Consider the following 20,696-nt stretch of genomic DNA (forward strand, 5'->3'; position numbering starts at 1 on the left):
TCACAGGGGAGACAAACCAGATGACTAGGAATCTTGTTTCCACAAATGGTGGAAGGTAGTCGTGTCCTACCCCCACGTCTGTGCAGAACGCCATTTCTAACCCAGACCTCCATCGTCCCTTCCGGAGCAACACCATCCCTTCCTTTGGACCCTGACACCTTAGCCAGGAAATGCTACACTCTGGTCATTTTGCTCACACAACAAGCAATGCTCAGTGTTCCCGAATTCACCAACTTACTTATTTTTTTCTTTTTCCTTAGAATTCTTTAGGATCCTCCTGGTCCTTCTCCGGGTAATACAACTTGCAGTTCTCCCCATGGAACTGCCAGCCTCGGGTTGCTGTGGCCTCCTGAGCTGGCCATCCGTCAGCAGGCGTGGGCTCTGTTACACACTGCGCCTCAAGGATACCCACTGAACTGCGATGGGAACCTGGTTATCCAACCTGATCTCTGTTGACGAAAATAATACTTGTAGCAGACTTGCCAATTCCGGCCAAGAGGTGCGTGGGTGTTCGTTCTATTTGTCCACTCGTCTGTAGTTTTACAATTTGGCAGACACCCCCCCCCCATTTTTTTAAAGAACAACAGTTGAAATGGTTTTCAAACTCTGCTGCGTGTTGCATGTGGAACCTAAAAAAAAATGCTACAGATTCCTAGACACACCATATCGATGCTCAGTTTCCAGGAGTGGGACCCAGAAATTGTTGCGTTTTTTGTTTTTTGTTTTAGAATTGTTTTAAAGATTATTTATTTATTTATTTGAGAGAGATTGAGAGCAGAGCAAGAGAGAACATGAGTGGGTGGGGGGAGCCAAGGCAGAGAGAGAAGCAGGCTCCCCACCGAGCAGGGAGCCCGATGTGGGGCTCGATCCTAGGACCCCAAGATCATGACCTGAGCCGAAGGCAGACGCTTAACAGACTGAGCCACCCAGGTGCCCCTGAACATTGGGTTTTTAAAAAAAGCTCCCCAGATGTTCCTCATTCAGCCAGTTCAGCATCAGCCCTTGGACCAGAAGCACCACCACCTCGCAAAAGTTATTCTGTGTATATTTATGATTCTGTGTATTTATGATTCAGCCCATACAAAGCCAAAAACCACGTTAACTCACTTAAAAACCAAAAAACTAGCAGTGTATCTGTCCATGTGGGGATTCAACCCTTTCAGTCTACCAGACATCATCACTATCCCAAGAACAACAAAAAAAGGTCTTTTTTTAAAGTCTCTATATGTGAAAAGTGGGTCAAAACTCATTTGACAACATATAGACTATGATCCTCGTGCTGTTTTAAAGCCAAAGTTTGAAACTTTCCTAGTTTAGATTACCACACAGTCTGTGAACAGCATTTCAATATAAATGCATTTCCTTTTCAGACAATCTGGAGCTTTAATTCTGCCAGCTCCGGGGCAATTCAACTTGACAATAGTATCTTTTTCACAGTAGCATTGGATGTTATAGATCGTACACCAGATTTTCTTCTGATTGTCCTCGTTTTAGCTTGAATTTCCTTCTCTTGTGTGCAGAGTGATCCTTACCATGTTTTGAAGGGAACGAGCTGAAGCCCACCCACCATGAGTCCTTACATGTACATACACACAGTCACTCCTTGGGACTGCTGACCCAGTCTGCACACTTTGTCCCTTACTTTGTTCTTGCTTCTTATTTAATATTTTTTATTTTTTTAAGATTGATTTATTTGAGAGAGCGAGTGAGCACACGCACAAGTGCATGCGAGGGGGTAGCAGGGGGGGCGGACAGAGGGAGAAGCAGGCCACCCGTTGAGCAGGGAGCCCAACGTGGGGCTCGATCCCAGGACCCCGGGGTCATGACCTGAGCCGAAGGCAGATGCTGAACCAACTGAGCCGCCACCCAGGCGTCCCCTCCATTTTAATTCTAAGCAGAGAGATTTTATTAGTTACCTTTCTTTAAACATGAAATTGGCACTGACTGTCAAGAAAGTTGGCTTTTTTATTAGAAAAGACACAAGCACATCTGAAAAAGCCCAGGGAGGACATGCCTGACACTAGCATTTCTCTGGACTGGATACAAATGACTTTACACAAGACGAATGGCTGTGCACTTGGCATCCAGAGTCCAGAGCTTTCCAGACCAGGTTGGGACCCAAAGCACCGTACTCAAATCGAGAGCAACTGGAACAGACCGCAGTTTAAGGCATTATCAGAAGAATGTGAGTTTGAGGAGCACCACCCGGTGCCTCAGTGGGTTAAGCGTCTGCCTTCGGCTCAGGTCATGATCCCGGGGTCCTGGGATCGAGCCCCACATCGGGCTCCCTGCTCGGCGGGGAGTCTACTTCTCCCTCTCCCTCTGCCCCTGCCCCTCACCCCGCTTGTACTCGTGTGCTCTCTCCCAAATAAATAAATAAAATCTTAAAAATAAAAAAAAAATGTGAGTTTGAGTGATATGTGCACTTCACACATAGAATTCATGCTTTGGTTCTGATACCCACCCTCCCCTCCTTTCTTTAGGGTCACTTTCTTCAGCACCCGTAACATGGCTGCAGCATTAAGTATTATTCCCCAGTGATCGAGTGATCGTTACAGCAAAAGTCATGTCTGATGGAAACTCATCTTAACAAAGGGCAGAGGGAAATGCACATGAGAATGATTCCCACCCTGAGGCTGGCCTTGGGCAGTTTAAATTCAGACCCTTTCAGAAAGCTTCATAAGAAGGCGTGTCTTTAATCAGAATGACTGTGGTGGGCTTTAATATGAATAAACAGCTTTCTATTTTTTTAATGAGGGAAAACATTCCTAGTTGAGATCAAAGTTAAGAACCATATACAAAGTAGGACTATGTTAGCATTGTTTTTCTTCTCATTCCAAGTGGAGCCTACAGGAGACCCTCATCTGAGCTACCAGTGTATAATCTTTCAGTGTACTTACTCTCACATCAGAGTAAGAAAAAGTAAAAGGCACGTTTCAGTTTTCAAAATTGCAACCCCGCATCAAAGTCATAACAAAAGCTGTTCCTCAGTGGGAGTGCACACGAGACGAGACACACAGCGAAGACCTGTTGCAGGTTGATGTCTGGCATCATTTAAAATATGGGACAATAGGGGCGCCTGGGTGGCTCGGTCGTTAAGCGTCTGCCTTCGGCTCAGGTCATGATGGAGCCCCGCATCGGGCTCCCTGCTCGGCGGGAAGCCTGCTTCTCCCTCTCTTGCTCCCCCTGCTTGTGTTCCTGCTCTCGCTGTGTCTCTGTCAGATAAATAAATAAAATCTTAAAAATAAATAAAATATGGGACAATATAGTGTTTTAGGCAGCTGTATTTCCTCTCTTAATCTAGACACAAAATGTAACACTGCATTTCAGATTTAATACATACGTTTGTGAACAAATTCGGAACACAAAAAACCCATCCTTACTTGACTTTTCCTGACTCACTAGTCAAATTTATTATTATTTTTTTAAGATTTTATTTGACAGAGCGAGCAAGCACAAGCAGGGGGAGCAGGCTTCCCTGAGCAGGGAACCCAATCTGGGGCTCGATCCCAGGACCCTGGGATCGTGACCTGAGCTGAAGGCGGGTGCTTAACCGACTGAGCCACCCAGGCGCCCCTCGTTAGTCACATTTAGAAGGCCAAGTTTTAACAACTGCTTTTAAACCAACCTAACACCAAACTTCAGCATTTAGTTGGAGATTCAGGCATGACCTTATTTAGTTATGTCTCCTTTTGGTTCTAGCCTTATATTTCCAGTTCATTCTTTTTTATTTTTTATTTTTAAAGATTTTATTTATTTATTTGAGAGAGAGAATGAGAGAGAGAGAGTACATGAGAGGGGGGAGGGTCAGAGGGAGAAGCAGGCTCCTCGCTGAGCAGGGAGCCGGATGCGGGGCTCAATCCCGGGACTCCAGGATCATGACCTGAGCCGAAGGCAGTTGCCCAACCGACTGAGCCACCCAGGCGTCCTCCAGTTCATTGACTTAAAAAAAAACAAAACAACATTTCAATATAAACATTCTAGAGTTAAACCAGCTTCCCTAGGATATAAATTATTACTCTTCTCAGCCTCGGACTGATTTTTGTAATGATTATTGCCTATCAACTTCATAGCAGAACAGCAATTAAAAGCTTAAATGTAAATTGAATATTGAAAAATTATTACTGCTCAAAAGCACTCAAAATTGTTACTCTTGGTTACTTGGCACTGTGCTTTTCTGGAGACAAAAACAGTGAGTGGAGGGACATCCTGTAGCCATTTCTAGTTTATCACGGGTGGTAAGGTGTTTTCAATACTACATTCTTCTCCAGCCTGCACTCCTTCCAAAACAGTATATTGGATTCTTTTCCCTGTCCAAACGGAATATCTGCTAACCTTAGTGTAAGAAGCCTATTTCAAGTGTTTAATGCTGTGTCAATATGTGCTAAACAATAACTCAACGTCCAATTTATCTAGCACTTGCATTTCTAGCAACAACTGCTAAACCGTGCTTCGGTGGCTATATTAGAAAGGCAAGTCTGTTCATATTTTATTGCAAATCTAAATTTTTAGATTTTGCTTTTTAATTAAAAAGCCCAACCTTGGGGCAAAAGAGAAGGCTAACTGCAACCTAAGAAAGAGCTTGGTATGTATTTTCTTTTTTTTTTTTTTTTAAAGATTTTATTTATTTCACAGAGAAAGTCACAGCGAGAGAGGGAGAAGCAGGCTTCCCGCAGAGCAGGGAGCCTGATGCGGGGCTCAATCTCGGGACCCTGGGATCATGACCCGAGCCGAAGGCAGACGCTTAACGACTGAGCCACCCAGGCGCCCCTGTATTTTTAAGTCAAAATCTGTCATGAGAGACAGTGAAAACTTGGTTTTTAACACTGACTCGGGGGCTCCTGGGTGGCTCAGTCAGTCTGCCTTCAGCTCGGGTCATGATTGGGGGGGGGGTCCTGGGATCGAGTCCCGCTGTTGGGCTCCCTGCTCAGGGGGGAGTCTGCTTCTCCCTCTGCCACTCCCCACTGCTCGTGCTCTCTCAAATAAATCTTTAAAAAAACACAAAAACTGACTCGGTAGCTTTAGCTTTTAAGTCTTTAGCACATTCACTGTCTTAAGTCTTTAAGTCAGACTTCCTAAAGGAAGATATGTTAGCCTTTGGGGAATCTGTGTTAAGACCTGTTTTGTAGTGAAGAAATTTATCCTAAATGCTTAAGACACTCTGAAAGTAGATGGCTGAAAGAACTAATTAATAGTCCTACTGATGAATATTTTCAGTAAGGTAAGGTACTCACCAATTTGAGCAGTCACCATCTAGATTTGTTTTTAAACACACAGCTTGAAAAAACTTTGCCTATATTCATCCAACAGCACACACTATATCAAGAACTAAGTCGGGGACACATCCTGAACATTTAGAGACCTTAGGAAAATGGATTACCAAGGGCTTTTCCTCAACACACACTGAGCCCTGTCAACCTGTTTGCTTGGTGCCCTGCACGTAAATCCTTCCTCCTGCCAACAGCCACGGTGGAAGCTGCAGTTAGGTCCGAAGGCAAGGGGATTCTGAACCTTCGTGATGCAACGCTTCCTTCGCTCTACGACACCAGACTTAAGATCCCCATGTTAGCTTTACTTCTGAATTCCAAAGGTGTACCCTGTGTTTTAGTTAAGTGGGGAATTACACGAGAACTTGACTGATCCAGAGGGTGATGTTCAGCAACACTCTTAAGAATACATTTCCAAATCTTCATGCAAGAGAATCCTTCCAAAGGACTCCTGGAAACTCTCACAGCATCCAAAGCATCCATTTTGAGTATTTTAACATCTATACAGTTGAAAATAGAAAATGAATACAACTCTTGCTATCTACAGGTGACCCCACCAGGGTACCTTTGGGGACGAATAGTGAGAAGGGGAAGGAAACCAGTTGTTACACTTGTTCTCACACAGGGAAGTGCCTTGACAGACACACGAGGCCTGGGCAGCAGAATACTGGTGCAGAGAGAGTCTGCTCAGCGTCTTAACTGTAGTGTGCGTGGAAAGAAAACTGGAGGCTAGGACACAGAACCATCTCGAGAACCGCTTATACAGGGCACTCCCGTAATAGTTTGAGGACTCCTCAAAGGTTCAGTTCCATCAGACTTTTTCTTAATAAACTTGTCAGTTGGCCAGCTTTATTGCTAATTACACAAACAGGGTCTATTCCGCTAAGTTAATGTAAAAATAAGCCACACGAGAAAAGCCCAACACAATGAAAAACTTCTATTTCCAGATATTAAAAAAAGGTATTTGCTGTGGGTTACTACGAAATGGGATTCCCTACATTTTGATACAATCCCAGAAATTTGTAATTTTGATTACTGGGGCACCATGTAATAAGATGGCATCGTTAGATGAAATGTGGTATATTCTCTTTAAAATGTTGATGGAGCACAAGGAGATGATCTCTCATTTTCAGAAAACAGTTGAAAGCATTCCCACTGTACTCTGGAGTCTTGTCATTTAAATGGACAATCAAGTCATTTTTATATGGGTCTGAAATGTTTTATGGACAAAAGTTTGTGGTTGAAGAAATTCCCTTTGAGACTTTTATCCCTAAAGAAAATGAGCTATGAAAACCTTTTATGTAACCCCCAACTTTAAACGTTTAGGTAGATAGATAGTAAAAATTTAACTGTTAACTTTTTACTGACCTGTAAGTTGTCAGTTCAAAATAGCAGTGGCTATGTACATTTTCATTCAATTAAGTGTATTCATGTAGCTAAGAATAAAGTTCAAACGGTTTAATCCAAGTGCAGTTTTCCAAAATGCAGAACAGTGGTTAAATATCAGTCTTTTGATTCTATTTTTCAGAAATGTAGAAAATCTGAGCTAGGTCTTTAGCAGTACCCCAACTTAAAGGACACACCAACAGGCTTCTGTGGAAATCCTATTTCTTTGCAACACCGCAACAAAGAATTGCATTTCAGATACTAAAAAGTAGAGCAGATGAAATCTGCTGGAGAATTAACTGAATTGTCACTCCTATGACTCCCCTTAAAACATGTGACCTGCTGCACTTCTGATAATTTAAATGAACCTTGAAACACACACCAGAGTGTTTGCCAAGTCTCCATTTTAGACTGAACTGTTAAGTCAGCAATTAGATCACAACTCAATTTTTGAACTGCTTAGATGTGAATATACTTTGGAGATACAAAAGGAGGGCCAAATTCCTCTATTTGTAAACACTTCCCTTTTTAAGTTCCCATTAAATCTATTACACCTCTAAATTACCTGTTTATATTTTAATAAATAAAAGGGAAAGCCGAAATTTAATTTATAAAGTTTTATTTTTGTATATGTGCTAAATCTTAGGAACTGTGGACAATCTTCAGTCTGTTGGCTTGTAAAAGGCTGAGAAGTGTGTGATCTGGGTGGTGAATTTCCTTTGGGGAATCTGGATCTCAAAAAAAAAATCATTTGCAAGTTTAAAACATGGTGCACGTTTCCCCCTTTTTTCTTACACCTATGAATCTGGAGGAAAAGCACTACATTTCTGCAAATGTAAAATAATTGTTATACAGTCGGCAGCAAGTTCTTAATACATTTAGCACTTTTTGTAGTGATGTATCACACCCAAAACCTTATTTTTAAACACTAAACACTCATGTAGGTGCAGGACCAATTTTGGTTGAGCACTACTATAAAACCAGTACTGATTTTTTTTTCTTAGTAACACAAAAAACGGGGTGGGGTGGGGCGGGAAGGAGGATGTTTTCCTTTCTCTGCAGTATGTAGTACCTTCCAGCTAGAGACAGACAAAGTTGGGCACTTCTTATAAGGAAAAGGCAATTTTCTTATCCAGTTAGAATTCTAAATAAGGCAGGATATATCCACCAAATTAACCACAAAATTCAGCAAAGTAAGAGTTCGTGGGAGAAGAGAAGCTGGAAAAATACCAAGAAAAAGTAAAAGGAACCATTTTGTTGGAGTAGTCATCAGAAAATTCACAGACTGTTGCTTTCATTTACAAACGTAATTTCAATAAAAAAAGGCTCCTCTTTTTAACCACTACTAGGATTAAATACTTATCATTCACTAATAAAAGTTAATCATGAAAAAAATATAAAACATTTTAATTCTAAATTTGTATATATAATAGCTAAAAGACACAAGTTTGGGAAATTATGTTATTTCTGCCTCTACAATGCTGAGCATGAAAATTTGGTTGGTGGAGGGCTTAGAAACAGCAGCGATATGGTTTTACCAAGTTGTGCACGGAAATACTTCGATCCAACAGGGCAAAGCCCTTGTTCACAGATTAACAATGAAAAATAGCTTTAGTCTTTACGTTAACAGATTCTATGGTCTTCTATGAAGTTATCATGCCATTTAGAATCCTGGGGGGTACTTCTTTGAAAGGAAGACTAGTGATTCTGAAACAAACATTTAAAGTAGGAATTATATATATGGCTCAAGAAATCAGTTGAGGGAGAATTAAAGATAGGCACTTTGAAGACTTGGAAGTTTAAAATGTGCCACTGATGTTCAGAAAAAAACCTCAACACCACCATGTTGCTCTTACAATAACATGCGCCTTAAAATTTCCGCTTATATGTTAATGCTTGCTTAAGAAGTTAGAGAAAACAATTCACACAAACAAAAATAAATCTCCCTGTTCACTTTCCCTCGATCCTGGGCACAACACAGACGGCTCTTCCACAAATGGAGGGAAAAGGATTCACAAGCCCTCACCTGGCACAAGGGGAATTGTCAATTCAAAGCAACCAAGATGGGATCTCCCTCCAAGGAGAAAAATTCACAGCCTTTTCAAATGTCAAGTTTTTCGTGTTTAGGAAGTCATTAAAGTTTTTAAATTAAGTACATCACATACTTTGTTAAGGAGCAGGAAATACAAAAACCACCTCTCCTCATCTGGTGAGAAGGTGTATTTAAGGATAGCAAATTGTCCAAATAAAGTTAACCTATTTTGCTCATTGCTAAAGAGGCCTGGAATTGAGGAACTCAAACTACCAACTGGAACTGCAAAGTGTAGGACTTTTGCTCAAACTTAAACTCAGATGTAATATACTTAAGGTAAAAACAGGATCTGTCTGGTGTCAAAATTTCCTAATATTACATAAAACCTAGAAGCACAAATGGACTATAGAGTACTGCAAATAAGATACCCAAAGCTTTATCTTAAATACCTGCCCCTTTTAATCACAAAATAAAGCAATTCTCAATTTTGTTTCTGCTTTGTTCAGTTCCAACTGTAGCCTTTTTGACAAAACATTTTCCTATTAACTAAATTGTAAAAAATACAACCAAGCTTGTGCTCATTAAATATACATGTATATAAAAAACATACAAAAAGTACAAGATTATGTTAGGAAACTTTTACAGTGTCAACATCCTGTTTTCTCTAAATCTTTAGTCAAGGGCCAAAGGTCAAATCTTTCTGTGCACAAAAACTCGATGTGACTGAACTCCTGAATTCAGTGTCATGCCTAAGCATGCTATGCACAGAATTTTATTATGCAGTCCTCAAAAAAAAAAAAAGACAAAAAAAGGAAAAAAAAAAAAACAACCAAAAAACAAAAAACCAACCCAAAAACAAAACCAAAAACACACCACAGGACAAAAAGTTCTTCGTAAATCAAATTCTATTTGTGAATTCAGCAAAATAATTTCTATAAAATAAAACAGCAAAATATTTAAATAGAATAGGGTGGACTGTATCTGCAGGGGTATTTGGTTTTTAGACAGGTTCCAAAAATTACACACATTCAAGTTACCAATTCTCTTTTAAATACAGTATTAACTGATGAGTTCCTTATCTTTAATTAAATGTTTATGCTGAAATTATGATACCTCAATTAGATTGACTAACCACTAGTTTCCTTTTTAATCAAGACCCTGCTTTGAACATTCAAAGTTTTGGAATAATGGAAAAGGAGCTAGGACAATTTTTGCTTTCAAGTAAAACTGTGCCTCGAGCAGAAACTCAGCTAGACATCTTGGTGCAGTGGTGCTCCAAGTACTGTGGGATTCTGGTGACTTCCACTTCACTGGGGTCCAGCAGAAGGAAAGTTTTAGAAGATTCACCTAATAAGCTCTACCAAAGAAACAAAACAAGCACACCAAATACAGTCTTCTATTATGCTCCAAGCATCCTGGCATAGCAAATTTTTGCATATTTGTTTTAAATCTTTAAAAATTCCCATTACTGATACTTAAATTTCTTTATCCCACCCAGAGATTGAACTGTCAAACATCAGACATAAGCAACATGTGTGTAACTGAAAACCGCCTGTTTATCATATCACATTTCTCCCCTTGTTTTATATTTATATTCTACGTGTAAGAAGGAAAAGCTCTGAGCAAATCAGCTGTCACACTGGGACAACTGCTGTCATTATGGTAATTTTTTTCCTCATTGGCTACACTAACCTGGTGTGAAGCCATGCTAAATGTTACAGCATAACTATAGCTTCAAAGTGATTAACCTAATATCAGAATTAAAAAGGCAATGAAAAAGATCTAGAAACAATGTTACATCACCAATTGTCCACATCAACCAAATAATTTAAAGGTTACCAGCCTTACATCATTGCTCATAGTAAAACTGACTCCAGTGGCAAAGAATTAACATGAAACTATTGGTGTGGTTGACATGGATGGGCTCTGTTTTGTTGCTGTTGGTTTATTTTTTTTTTTTGTAAAGGAGTAGATCCAACTGCCACGAGGCAGGCAACACTGGTTGCAGAGTGCAGTGGGTAGAACAAGAAAATTAACTTGTAGTTTTTGTAGATCTGTGAGTCTCCTCAAGAAAAGTTTCTTGCTTAAGAATTAACAGTCAAACATTAATATACTATATACACCTTTGCCATTTACACATTAGCATCAGGCCATTTATTACAAAACACTATACACTTTCCACTGCAGGCGGGTTATATATTGACAGCAAATTTCTGCAGATAAGACAGTGAATAAACTCTCCACTCCATGTTATGATTAGGAATAGTTTTTCTAGTTTTAAATTATTAGCCAGACACAGAAAAAGGTTGGACTGTAAGGCCTGGGTGCACAGTCTTGATGGAACCAGTTAGTTATGTGCATTTCACTGATCCTTCGTCTGAGGTGGGGATACTTCTTCACTGCCTTCATAATTTTCTTGTGCTCGTTGGCCAGTTCTCTGAGGGTTGTTCATGTGATGTGCTGCTGGGCCTGTATATGGCTGTCCATGCACATGGTTATTCTGAGAGGGGAGGAGAGATCAATGTTAAAACTTTTCATATAGTAAACTTTAAAATCATGGGCTAAAATCTGTGGACACATAAACATTTCTTTTATTCCCGGAACTTACAAAGAGTAAATATCCTTAGGCTAATGGTGAGAAAGAAAAAACAAATTCATTTCAAAGAGGAAAGCTAGGGACACTTGGGTGGCTCAGTTGGTTAAGCGTCTGCCTTCAGCTCAGATCATGATCTCAGGGTGCTGGGATCCAGGTTCCACACTGGGCTCCCTGCTCAGTGGGGAGTCTGCTTTTCCCTCTCCCTCTATTGCTCCCCCTGCTTATGCTCTCACTCTCTGACAAATAAATAAAATCTTAAAAAAAAAAAAAAAGCTAGCCTAAATGCAAACCTCGAAACCCCAAACAAAAGCAGTGTAGATCTGTATAAATCTTTACCTGAAGTGATTTTTAGTGCCCCAAATCATTTAGACCTAAGTCCAACAAATAAGGGATTACAGCCTGTTATTGTTTATTGTCAAAAACACTCACAATATGATTTGTGAGTTAGAACACATTTATTCTGACTCTTTCAAGCACCTAGAAAGCTTCTATATGATAATGACAAATCTGACTGATTGTGGTCATATGAGATCTGCATTAGCAACAACCTTTAACAGAATGGTGCTAATGAAAATACAGTATTAAAGAAACATGGACGAGCCAGGCATGATTAATATATGAGCTTTCTCAGGGCCAAGGAAAGTAAGTTTCTTCCTTGTAAATTTCATTTCTTAACCCTTTAAACCCATGAACCCTCATTTTTCTGTACATTCCCACCAGTCAATAAGATTTTAGGTCTTTCTAGGGCGCCTGGGTGGCTCGGTTGGTTAAGCGACTGCCTTCGGCTCAGGTCATGATCCTGGAGTCCCAGGATTGAGTCCCGCATCGGGCTCCCTGCTCAGCGGGGAGTCTGCTTCTCCCTCTGACCCTCCCCCCTCTCATGTGCTCTCTCTCATTCTCTCAAATAAATAAAATCTTAAAAAAAAAAAAAAAGATTTTAGGTCTTTCTATAATTTGTATTATGAAAATATGTTGAATATGCATTTTCTAATTATTGAGTATGCTTCTATTTCCACCCCCCCGCCTTTTAAAGTAGGCTCCACGCCCAATCTGGAGCCCAGCTTGGGCTTGAACTCACAACCCTAAGATCAAGACCTGAGCTGAGGTCAAGAGTTGGACTTTTTAAAATAATTTTTTATTGTTATGTTAATCAACATACATCACATCGTTAGTTTTTGATGTAGTGTTCCATGATTCATTGTTTGTGCATAACACCCAGTGCTCCACGCAGAATGTGCCCTCTTTAATTCCCATTACCAGGCTAACCCATCCCCCCACCCCCTTCCCCTCTAGAACCCTCAGCCTGTTTTTCAGAGTCCATCGTCTCTAATGGTTGGTCTCCCCCAAGAGTTGGACTCTTAACCAGCTGAGCCACCCAGGCACCCCTCCATCCTGAAATATAAGAATGTCTTAAATAATGGTTCTGAAAGTATGGCTTCCAGACTAGCAGCAGCATCAATTACCTGGGAAAGAAATGTAGATTTTCTGGTTCCACCCCAGACCTAAATGAATCAGAAACTTGTACTCTGTATTGGAACAAGCCTACCAGGGGATTTTTTTTTTTTTTTTTAAAGATTTTATTTATTTGAGAGAGAGAAAACATGAGCAGGGGGAGGGGCAGGGGCAGGGGGAGAAGGAGGCTCCCCGCTGAGCAGGGAGCCCAATGTGGGACTCGATCCCAGGACCCTGGGATCATGACCTGAGTTGAAGGCAGACATTTAACCGACTGAGCGACTTAGGCGTCCGCACCAGAAGATTTTGATGCTTGTTCAAATTTGAGCATCACTGCCTCAAAAGATCTGAATTAGTCACCTCTGGGTTTTAGAAAGGTTATCTAAATTTTATTTACTCATCTTACAGGAAATTTTACAGCAATCTATCAAATCCTTGATATTTTTCAACAATCTTGAGTGTCACTGAAGTCTTAGTTAGGCTACGTAACCAAGAACAATTTCCTTCATTGCCACATCTTCAAGTCTTTGGAATCCATTTGCAGATTCAGCCTAACAGGAAATGTCCTAATCCTTTGTACTAAATATTATCATTTTATGTTGACCTCAACTGCCACAGTTTTACTAAGTCTGAGTACAAATGACAGGCACCTATTTGACCAGGAAAACACCATAGGGGGAAGTTCAAACACATCGCATCGTGACCCTGCCCCAGCCATTCCTCTTTTGTTCATGTTCTAAAGGTAGTCTTGATAATCCCTTTATTACTTTGCAGTCACAACAAAAAATTCAGCCATTCTTTAAATAAAGCATAAAAACTGGTTCTAGGGGATAAAAACACAAACCAACCCCTATTTACCTGTTGATACTGAGATCCAGGTGAATGGGGGTATAATGGGGCATCTTCAGGTGGAGGTGACTCATGCTCATCTGGGGCATCTTGGTCATCTGGCTCCTAATTTTAAATATTTAAAAATAAACAATTATGTAGGCAAATTCATGCTTGAGTTTTTTGTATTTGAAATAAAATTTTAAAAACCTACAAAACTGACTCACAAGTTTCCTTCTACAGAAGACAAATTGAAACAGATGAAAAAACCTGATTTGGGTTCTCTTCAGAAAGACTACATTTCAGACAGTTTCAGAAATTTCTCTAAAAGGCTTTCTCATTAACTTAAGATTACATATAGTAAACACTAAAGCAAACAAAACCTAAACAAAATTTCTTTGATATTATCATTAATACATAAACACTGGCCTATAAAGTAACAAATTGCTTTCTTCCATTTTTTTTTTTTTTTTTTACCTCCTCTGGACAGAGTTCACAAGCTTTTGCAAGTGTCATCCTAGCACTATGTGATCTCTCCAAGAAATAACCATTTGATGTTTCATTGCTCTGCACTGGAGGAGACCAGTTGTTATAAGTGTACTGAGGGTTGCCGGTGTATGGTCGTCTTTCAAGTTCATCTCCAAGCCATTCCACTGCCCAGGTCCACTTTCTTTTAAGATCTCCGTTGCCCTTCAAAAGAAAATAAAACCATGTATGGAAAAGGTTTTGGAATACTTCTTAAAGTTAACTTAAAATAGTAACTCCAAATTCTTATTCTTTTCTTTAAAATGGAATCCCTAATTCTGATTCAGACTTCTACAAAATTGTAAGAAAAAACACTCACCTGCAGAATCTGGTAAGCAACAGGACAATTGCTAAAAAGAGCTACCATACATTTTATACACTGGTATGCTCTTTTTTGATAGTGATTCTTAGAGCGCTGGATTGTGTCAAACAGCCCATCTCGGTCATCTGGGATTCCTTTAAGTGCGTTATGAATTCTGAAAAAGAACCAAATATAAAATTAAAACTTGTAAAATCAAATAGCAGCCAACATTAACTGAGTGCCCACTATGTGCCACTCAATAAAGATCTTGGATGTCATGTCATCTAATGCTGGACAGCAGGTACTGTTATTGAGCCTCTGCACAGGTTAAGGAGAGGGGTGCAGAGAGGTCTAACAGCTTGCCCAAGGTCATACAGCCGCCTAGCAGTGTGTGCTCTTACCAACTTGTTACCAATCCAAAATGATTTTGCTAGGTATGTAATTCAAAGACACTACCAGAAGTGATTTGAGGACACCAAGAGTAATACAGACAAAGTCAACTAACAACTAAGTTTATGACTGCTGTACCTAAGTTTGCTTCAAGTCAGTTCCTTTTATAAAACTGCATTTCGGAAAGTAAGTAATCTGTGACTATGAAATGGTGATATAATTTGGAAGTACAAAACGAACCTGAATTCTAATAATGAGCTATGGCAAAACAATTTTCACCATTACTATAATATAGCTGATTGGCCAATGATCGATGATTTCCTTTCAGTTCTTGCCAAGCCTAACAGAATAATATGTAATCAGTGATTTCTTGTTCTCCCCAATAAGCAATTTAAAAAAAGGACTCTAGGGGCAAACTGTGCCTGTTTTCTTTGTGTTAAAAGCATCACCTGCCAGTAAACAAAATGTGGTATATATACACAGTGTAATATTATTCAGCCTTAAAAAGGAATGAAATTGAGAAACATGCTACAATGTGTATTACTTTTTTTTTTTTTTTAAATTTATTATTTTAGAGAGTGAGCAAGTGAGCAGGGGTGGGGGGCAAAGGGAGAGGGAGAGAATCTCCAGCAGACTCCCTGCTGAGCATGGAGCCCAACGTGGGGCTGATCTCATGACCTTGAGAAACCATGACCTAAGTAGCTATCAAGAACTGCACGCTTAACTGACTGAGCCACCCAGGCGCCTCTACAACACGCATGAGTCTTAAAAGGCATTAAGTAAAATAAGCCAAATAAAAGAGGACAAATATTGTATGATTCTACCTATATGAGGTACTTAGAATAGGCAAAATCGAAGAAAAAATAACAGTTACCAGGAGTGGGGGGAAAAGGGGAATGGGGAGTTATGGTTTAATGGGTACAGAGTTTCAGTATGGGATAATGAAAAAGTTCTGGAAATGGATGGTGATGACGGTAACATAGTATTATGAGAATATACTTAATGCCACTGAATCGTACACTTAAAATGGCTAAAATGGTAAATTATGAACATTTTACAATTTGACTACAAAAAATAATAAAAAATTTACCTGCCTGCAATTCTACTGAGGTATATCCAAGAGAATTGAAAACAGATGTTTAAAAACAAATGACATGTACATGAATGTTCACAGCAGCATTATTCACAATTGCCAGAAGGTAGAAAACAACCCAAATGTCTAACACAAAAGGACATTTTGTATGATTCCATGTATCTGAAGAAGTGCCCAGGCAAAATCTGGACATTGTGCCTAGCCTATGGTCAGACAAATCTATAGAGACAGAGCAGATTAGTGGTTGCTGGGGGATGGGAGGTAAATTTAAGGAGTGACTGCTTAATTGGGTATGGGGTTTCCTTTTGGAGTGATGAAAATGTTCTGGAATTAGAGTGGTAATGGTTGCACATTGTGAATGTACGAAAAGCCACTGAACTGTATTCTTTAAAGTGATTAAAATGGTGAGTTTTATCTCCATAAAGAACATTACCTGTGTAGTCCATAATTTAAAAATAAACCAAAAGCCTTATATACCATAAATTTTATTTAATAAAATGTTCCAAATCAAAATGCAAGCTTTTTTTACATTGCATGCATTCATAAGATCTTTTGTTTGGAAATCATGACTCCAGCTATTCTGCAAGGTTTACTAATTTCAGACCAATCATACAAGCCTCTTGCTGTTTAATCTGAAACACTTCAGTGTATATTGTTTTTACCTTCAGTTTTGTCAAGTGATAATGAAGTGTTAAGCCATTCTTTCTGCCACATCACATTTTCTTCCCATTAGTTTTAACTGTTTTCAAATACTATTTTTATCTGTATCATCTTTGCCTGCCTTGTTCTCCAATGCCTGGTAGTGCCAAGCACATGGTAGATACTCCATAAATATTCAAACACTGCTTATCGAATGAACCAAAAGCTCACTATGAGAAAGTTATTTTCAAGCTTGGGCCAGTGATTCATAATAACAATACCTTACTAATCTCATTACACAAAAGTCAACTGTCCATATTTAATCCAGCACATGTGCCCTTACCATTATCGCTTGCTATAATGAATCAAGAGAGCTACGATATAACCAACTGGTTTAATGCTGTTAAGTGCTTACAATATTTTTTAAATGAAAAGAGGAAGTTAGACTCCATTAAAAACAACTTTTGTTTCTAGGGGGAGGGAAGGACAAAGGGAGAGGAAGAGAGAGAATCTTGAGCAGGCTCCATGCCCAGCACAGAGCCCGATGCAGGGCTCAATTTCACAACCCTGAGGTCATGACCTGAGCCAAAATCAAGAATCAGACATTTAACCAATTGAGCCACCCAGGCACAACTAAAAACAACTTTTAAGAAAAGTCTCAAATCCTATAAAACCATATTGGGAAGGGTACTGGACAGTGCTCAAAATATATGCTTATAGTTTGGGAACTATTAAACTTTCTGTCTCATGAAAACTGATTTTTGGTTTGATGCTATTTTTACATTAATACAACTTAAATCTATGATAATTCTGGAGATAATTTGGAAATATTCACGAATTCTGACATTTGCAATCTCCACTAAGACTCAAAATTTTAAGTTTTAAGCATTTTGTCATTACAGAGCTTGCTTTCAAGTTGCTGCTTTAATTACTGTATTGACAGACATAACATATATATATATATATATATAAATTTTGAACTTTCTGAAAATCAAGTATTATACTATCATTCATGTGGGGAGGGAAGTTATAAAATCTGGCAGAGTTGTCAACTAATTCCATACTTCACCATCACCTAGAATTCTTGGGATTAAAGATAATATATTAAACTTTATGGCAAAAAACGAGATGGAGGAATTCTGGAGGAAGCTTGAGGGATAGTTATGCTGGATATCCTCAGTTTAAAAAAAAATTGCACTCAAATTCTCATATACTGAAAAACTAAATTTGATGTTCATTATTCACAGATTCCGTGTTTGTGATTTTGTCTACTTGCTAAACTTTATTTGTAATGGCAAATACATGGCGCTTTGGTGGTCATGTGCTGAGTGGAAAAAAATTTGGACCAAACATGTATGTTCCCAGCTTGATTCAGCTCATACTGCAAAGGAGTGTCCTTTTTGCTATTTAGTGAAACCCTTCCCACACTTTGTGCTTTTTGTTGATTTCATAGTTTAAAACGGCCCCCAAATGTGTAGTGAAGTGCTACCTAGTATTCGTAAGCCCCAAAAGGCTTTGCAGAGAAAACACTGCATTAAATAAGCTTTATTCAGACACAAGTTATTGTGAGTTCACTGTTAGAGTCAGCAATGTATGGTAAATAAGCTGTCTTTAAAAAGATAAACACACATTTAGAAAAAGGTTATGATAGATTGGTTGACAAAAATGTAACTAGAGACTTGCAGGAACCTAACCCTGTATTTCCCCTAGGAGCAATGGCTCCGCATTCCCTCATTCAGTGTTCACAGCGACTTTATAGAATATAGCTACCATGAATAACGGGAACTGACTGTACTTTCTTACCTAAGGACTATTTTTAGATAACCAAATGTGACCTCATATGACTTATTCTAAAACGAAACTAATCTTAAAATAACCCTAGCACATCATTAATGAAATTAAGATATTTACAAAAAGCCTATGCTGTCCTTAATTAAAAAAAAAAAAAATTGAAAGCCAGAAGTATTTAGCACGGGCAAGAATAAAAAGTGAAATCAAGTGAGGGAAAGGGGTTCTTTTTATTAATTCTTAAGCTTTTAAGGTTAAACCATTATTACATCTCCAAGAAGTAAAAAGAAAAAAGAAAAAGAGAGGAAAAAAAAGCACTGACTGGCAATTTCAGTTAGTTTAAAAGTTGGGCAAGTAAAAACAAGGATCTACCTGTGAGTCTGCCAGGAGTCCTCAATCAGTAAGATCTGCAAAAGCAGATCCAAATAGGGTCGGAGTTCGTAAGTGTAGGAATATGCAACCTAAAAACAGGAAAAGACCCAGTGAATAACTTACTTAAAGGAATAACAAATCAAATTAGAGAGACATATGAATGTTTATTGTCCTTTAACCTGCCAGAGAAGTTCACCGAGGACAGTAGATGAGAACTGAGGATTCTCCCAGCAGCAAAAACGAAGCAATTTGACAGTTTCCTCTGAGTTACTGCAGTCCTCAATGATTTTCTTCACATAACTTGTTCTCACAAATAAAATGTCTGCCACATTCTGCTGAATTGGCATTATAGGTTGTGATAAATTAGGATCACCAAAAGGATTGGGAAGAGGAGGATTACCTAGAATACAGATTTGTCATCAATGAAAAACTAATAGGCTTCTCCACAATAAAATAACATAGATTTCACCATAGAAAACAGCTTATGAATTTTGTATTTTAGAAAAATAACATTTTAAATCAATATTCCTAAGTACCATGAAGAAAGTAGTATTAGGCATTATAATGATCAGATAGACCAAGATGATAAAATGCGAACTTTAAATGCCAACACTGGCATTTACCTATATAAAAAGTTAATTCTTAAATTACTTCACTTAGTATCAACCTCAGGAGCAAGTAGACGTGAAAAAGGTATAGAACCCAAAATATTATAGATTGTCAGACTCTTGGTTTTATATTTAAACATCTTCAGAATTACTTTTAACTGGGTACTACGAATGGCCAGCAGTATTTTAAAACCAATGTAAAGGATGGAGTATTCTACTTTACCATTGATTGAAGACTGCATTCTTGAAGAGACATTGCAACAGCGGATCAGCTGTGACACAACTGAGTACAATTTGCCTAATTCAGCATACTGGTATTTGATTGGAGGACCTGGACCTTCATCTAAGGACACCAGCATAAAGGTAGCAGGTACATTCAATTTCAGAAGTTGTGTCTTCTCTGCCACACCTTCCATGAAGCAAGCAGCGGGACGAGGGGGAGAAGAGTTACAAAAGAGAAAAGAATTAGGATGATAAGGGCTTCATAATAAAGCAATTATCTAAAATATTTTTCTATGATTTTTATAATCAGAAAACCTTTTTCTTTTTACCTCTTGGAGATGTAATAATGGTTTTACCTTAAAAGCTTAAGAATTAATAAAAATAAAATCAGAAATTTATAAAATCAAAAAACTCTTACTTAGCATTCAGGGAATGATTTAACCAGAACAGAAAATCTCCGTGGTATAATTAGATTTAAGTTCTAAAATGGTCAAAAACCATGACTTTCCAGTCAAACCAGGCATAAAGAAAATAAATACTTTCTATGGCCCGAGAGTCTGGGGGACTAGCCTAGACTTCAATCCTCAACGTAAGGGAGGATGATGAAAACTCAGTGAGAAATAAGAATTCTTTTACACACTGCCTATTTTCTTCCACAGCTAAGCTACTTGAAAATCAGGCCTAAACTCAGTGTCATCTGTTTTATTTTCCTACTCCTCAACCCATGCCAGTTTAGTTTCTGCCCCCCTTCCTGGGGTAAAGCTAAGGAATAGTTCTAAACCGTACTGCTTCCTTTCCTTCTTGGATTCCTCTTTTCCTTTCTTTCAACCTCTTCTCCTTAGTCTCATTTCTGAGTTTTCTTTCCTCTGTCTTTGAAAAATGGTTGCTCCTCAAAGTTCCCACACCAGGCTATTGTCTCACACTGTATGCTTTTCCTGGATGATCAAACCCACTCCAACGGCTTCAAGTTCCAGCTATTTTCGTTCAGATGATACCAAAGTATTTCCAGTATCTTAAATGTTCTACCGGAACACTGAACATCACTATTTGGGCGTCCAACAGGCTCAAACTCAATTTGCCCAAACTTAACTCATCACTTTACTCCCCTATCCATATTCTTCCTCCTGTGTTCTCCTCTCTCAGTACATGGCACTGCTATCTACTCAGTTGGAACCCTGGGCATCACTCAACATCTCT

General features: G+C 38.9%; 1 protein-coding gene across 6 annotated transcripts in view; it reads right to left on the reverse strand.

Moving 5' to 3' along the window:
• Positions 1 to 7,255: 7,255 nt before the first annotated feature.
• The window catches only part of USP9X (ubiquitin specific peptidase 9 X-linked), a 157,007-nt gene continuing 143,566 nt past the window's right edge, over positions 7,256 to 20,696 (reverse strand). For all 6 annotated transcript variants that reach the window (XM_025857855.2, XM_025857856.2, XM_025857853.2 and 3 more), the window contains exons 39-45: positions 19,501 to 19,686; positions 18,849 to 19,069; positions 18,670 to 18,758; positions 14,406 to 14,562; positions 14,039 to 14,251; positions 13,592 to 13,687; positions 7,256 to 11,185 (exon numbers count right to left, since the gene is read on the reverse strand). In XM_025857855.2, coding sequence (XP_025713640.1) covers positions 11,048 to 11,185; positions 13,592 to 13,687; positions 14,039 to 14,251; positions 14,406 to 14,562; positions 18,670 to 18,758; positions 18,849 to 19,069; positions 19,501 to 19,686 — 1,100 coding nt within the window. In that variant the 3' untranslated portion in view covers positions 7,256 to 11,047. The remainder of the gene's footprint in view (positions 11,186 to 13,591; positions 13,688 to 14,038; positions 14,252 to 14,405; positions 14,563 to 18,669; positions 18,759 to 18,848; positions 19,070 to 19,500; positions 19,687 to 20,696) is intronic.

The sequence above is a fragment of the Callorhinus ursinus genome, unplaced genomic scaffold (assembly GCF_003265705.2).
Source record: "Callorhinus ursinus isolate GAN/ISIS: 27379988/994484 unplaced genomic scaffold, GSC_fseal_2.0 scaffold16, whole genome shotgun sequence".
In the NCBI taxonomy this organism is placed as follows: Eukaryota; Metazoa; Chordata; class Mammalia; order Carnivora; family Otariidae; genus Callorhinus; species Callorhinus ursinus.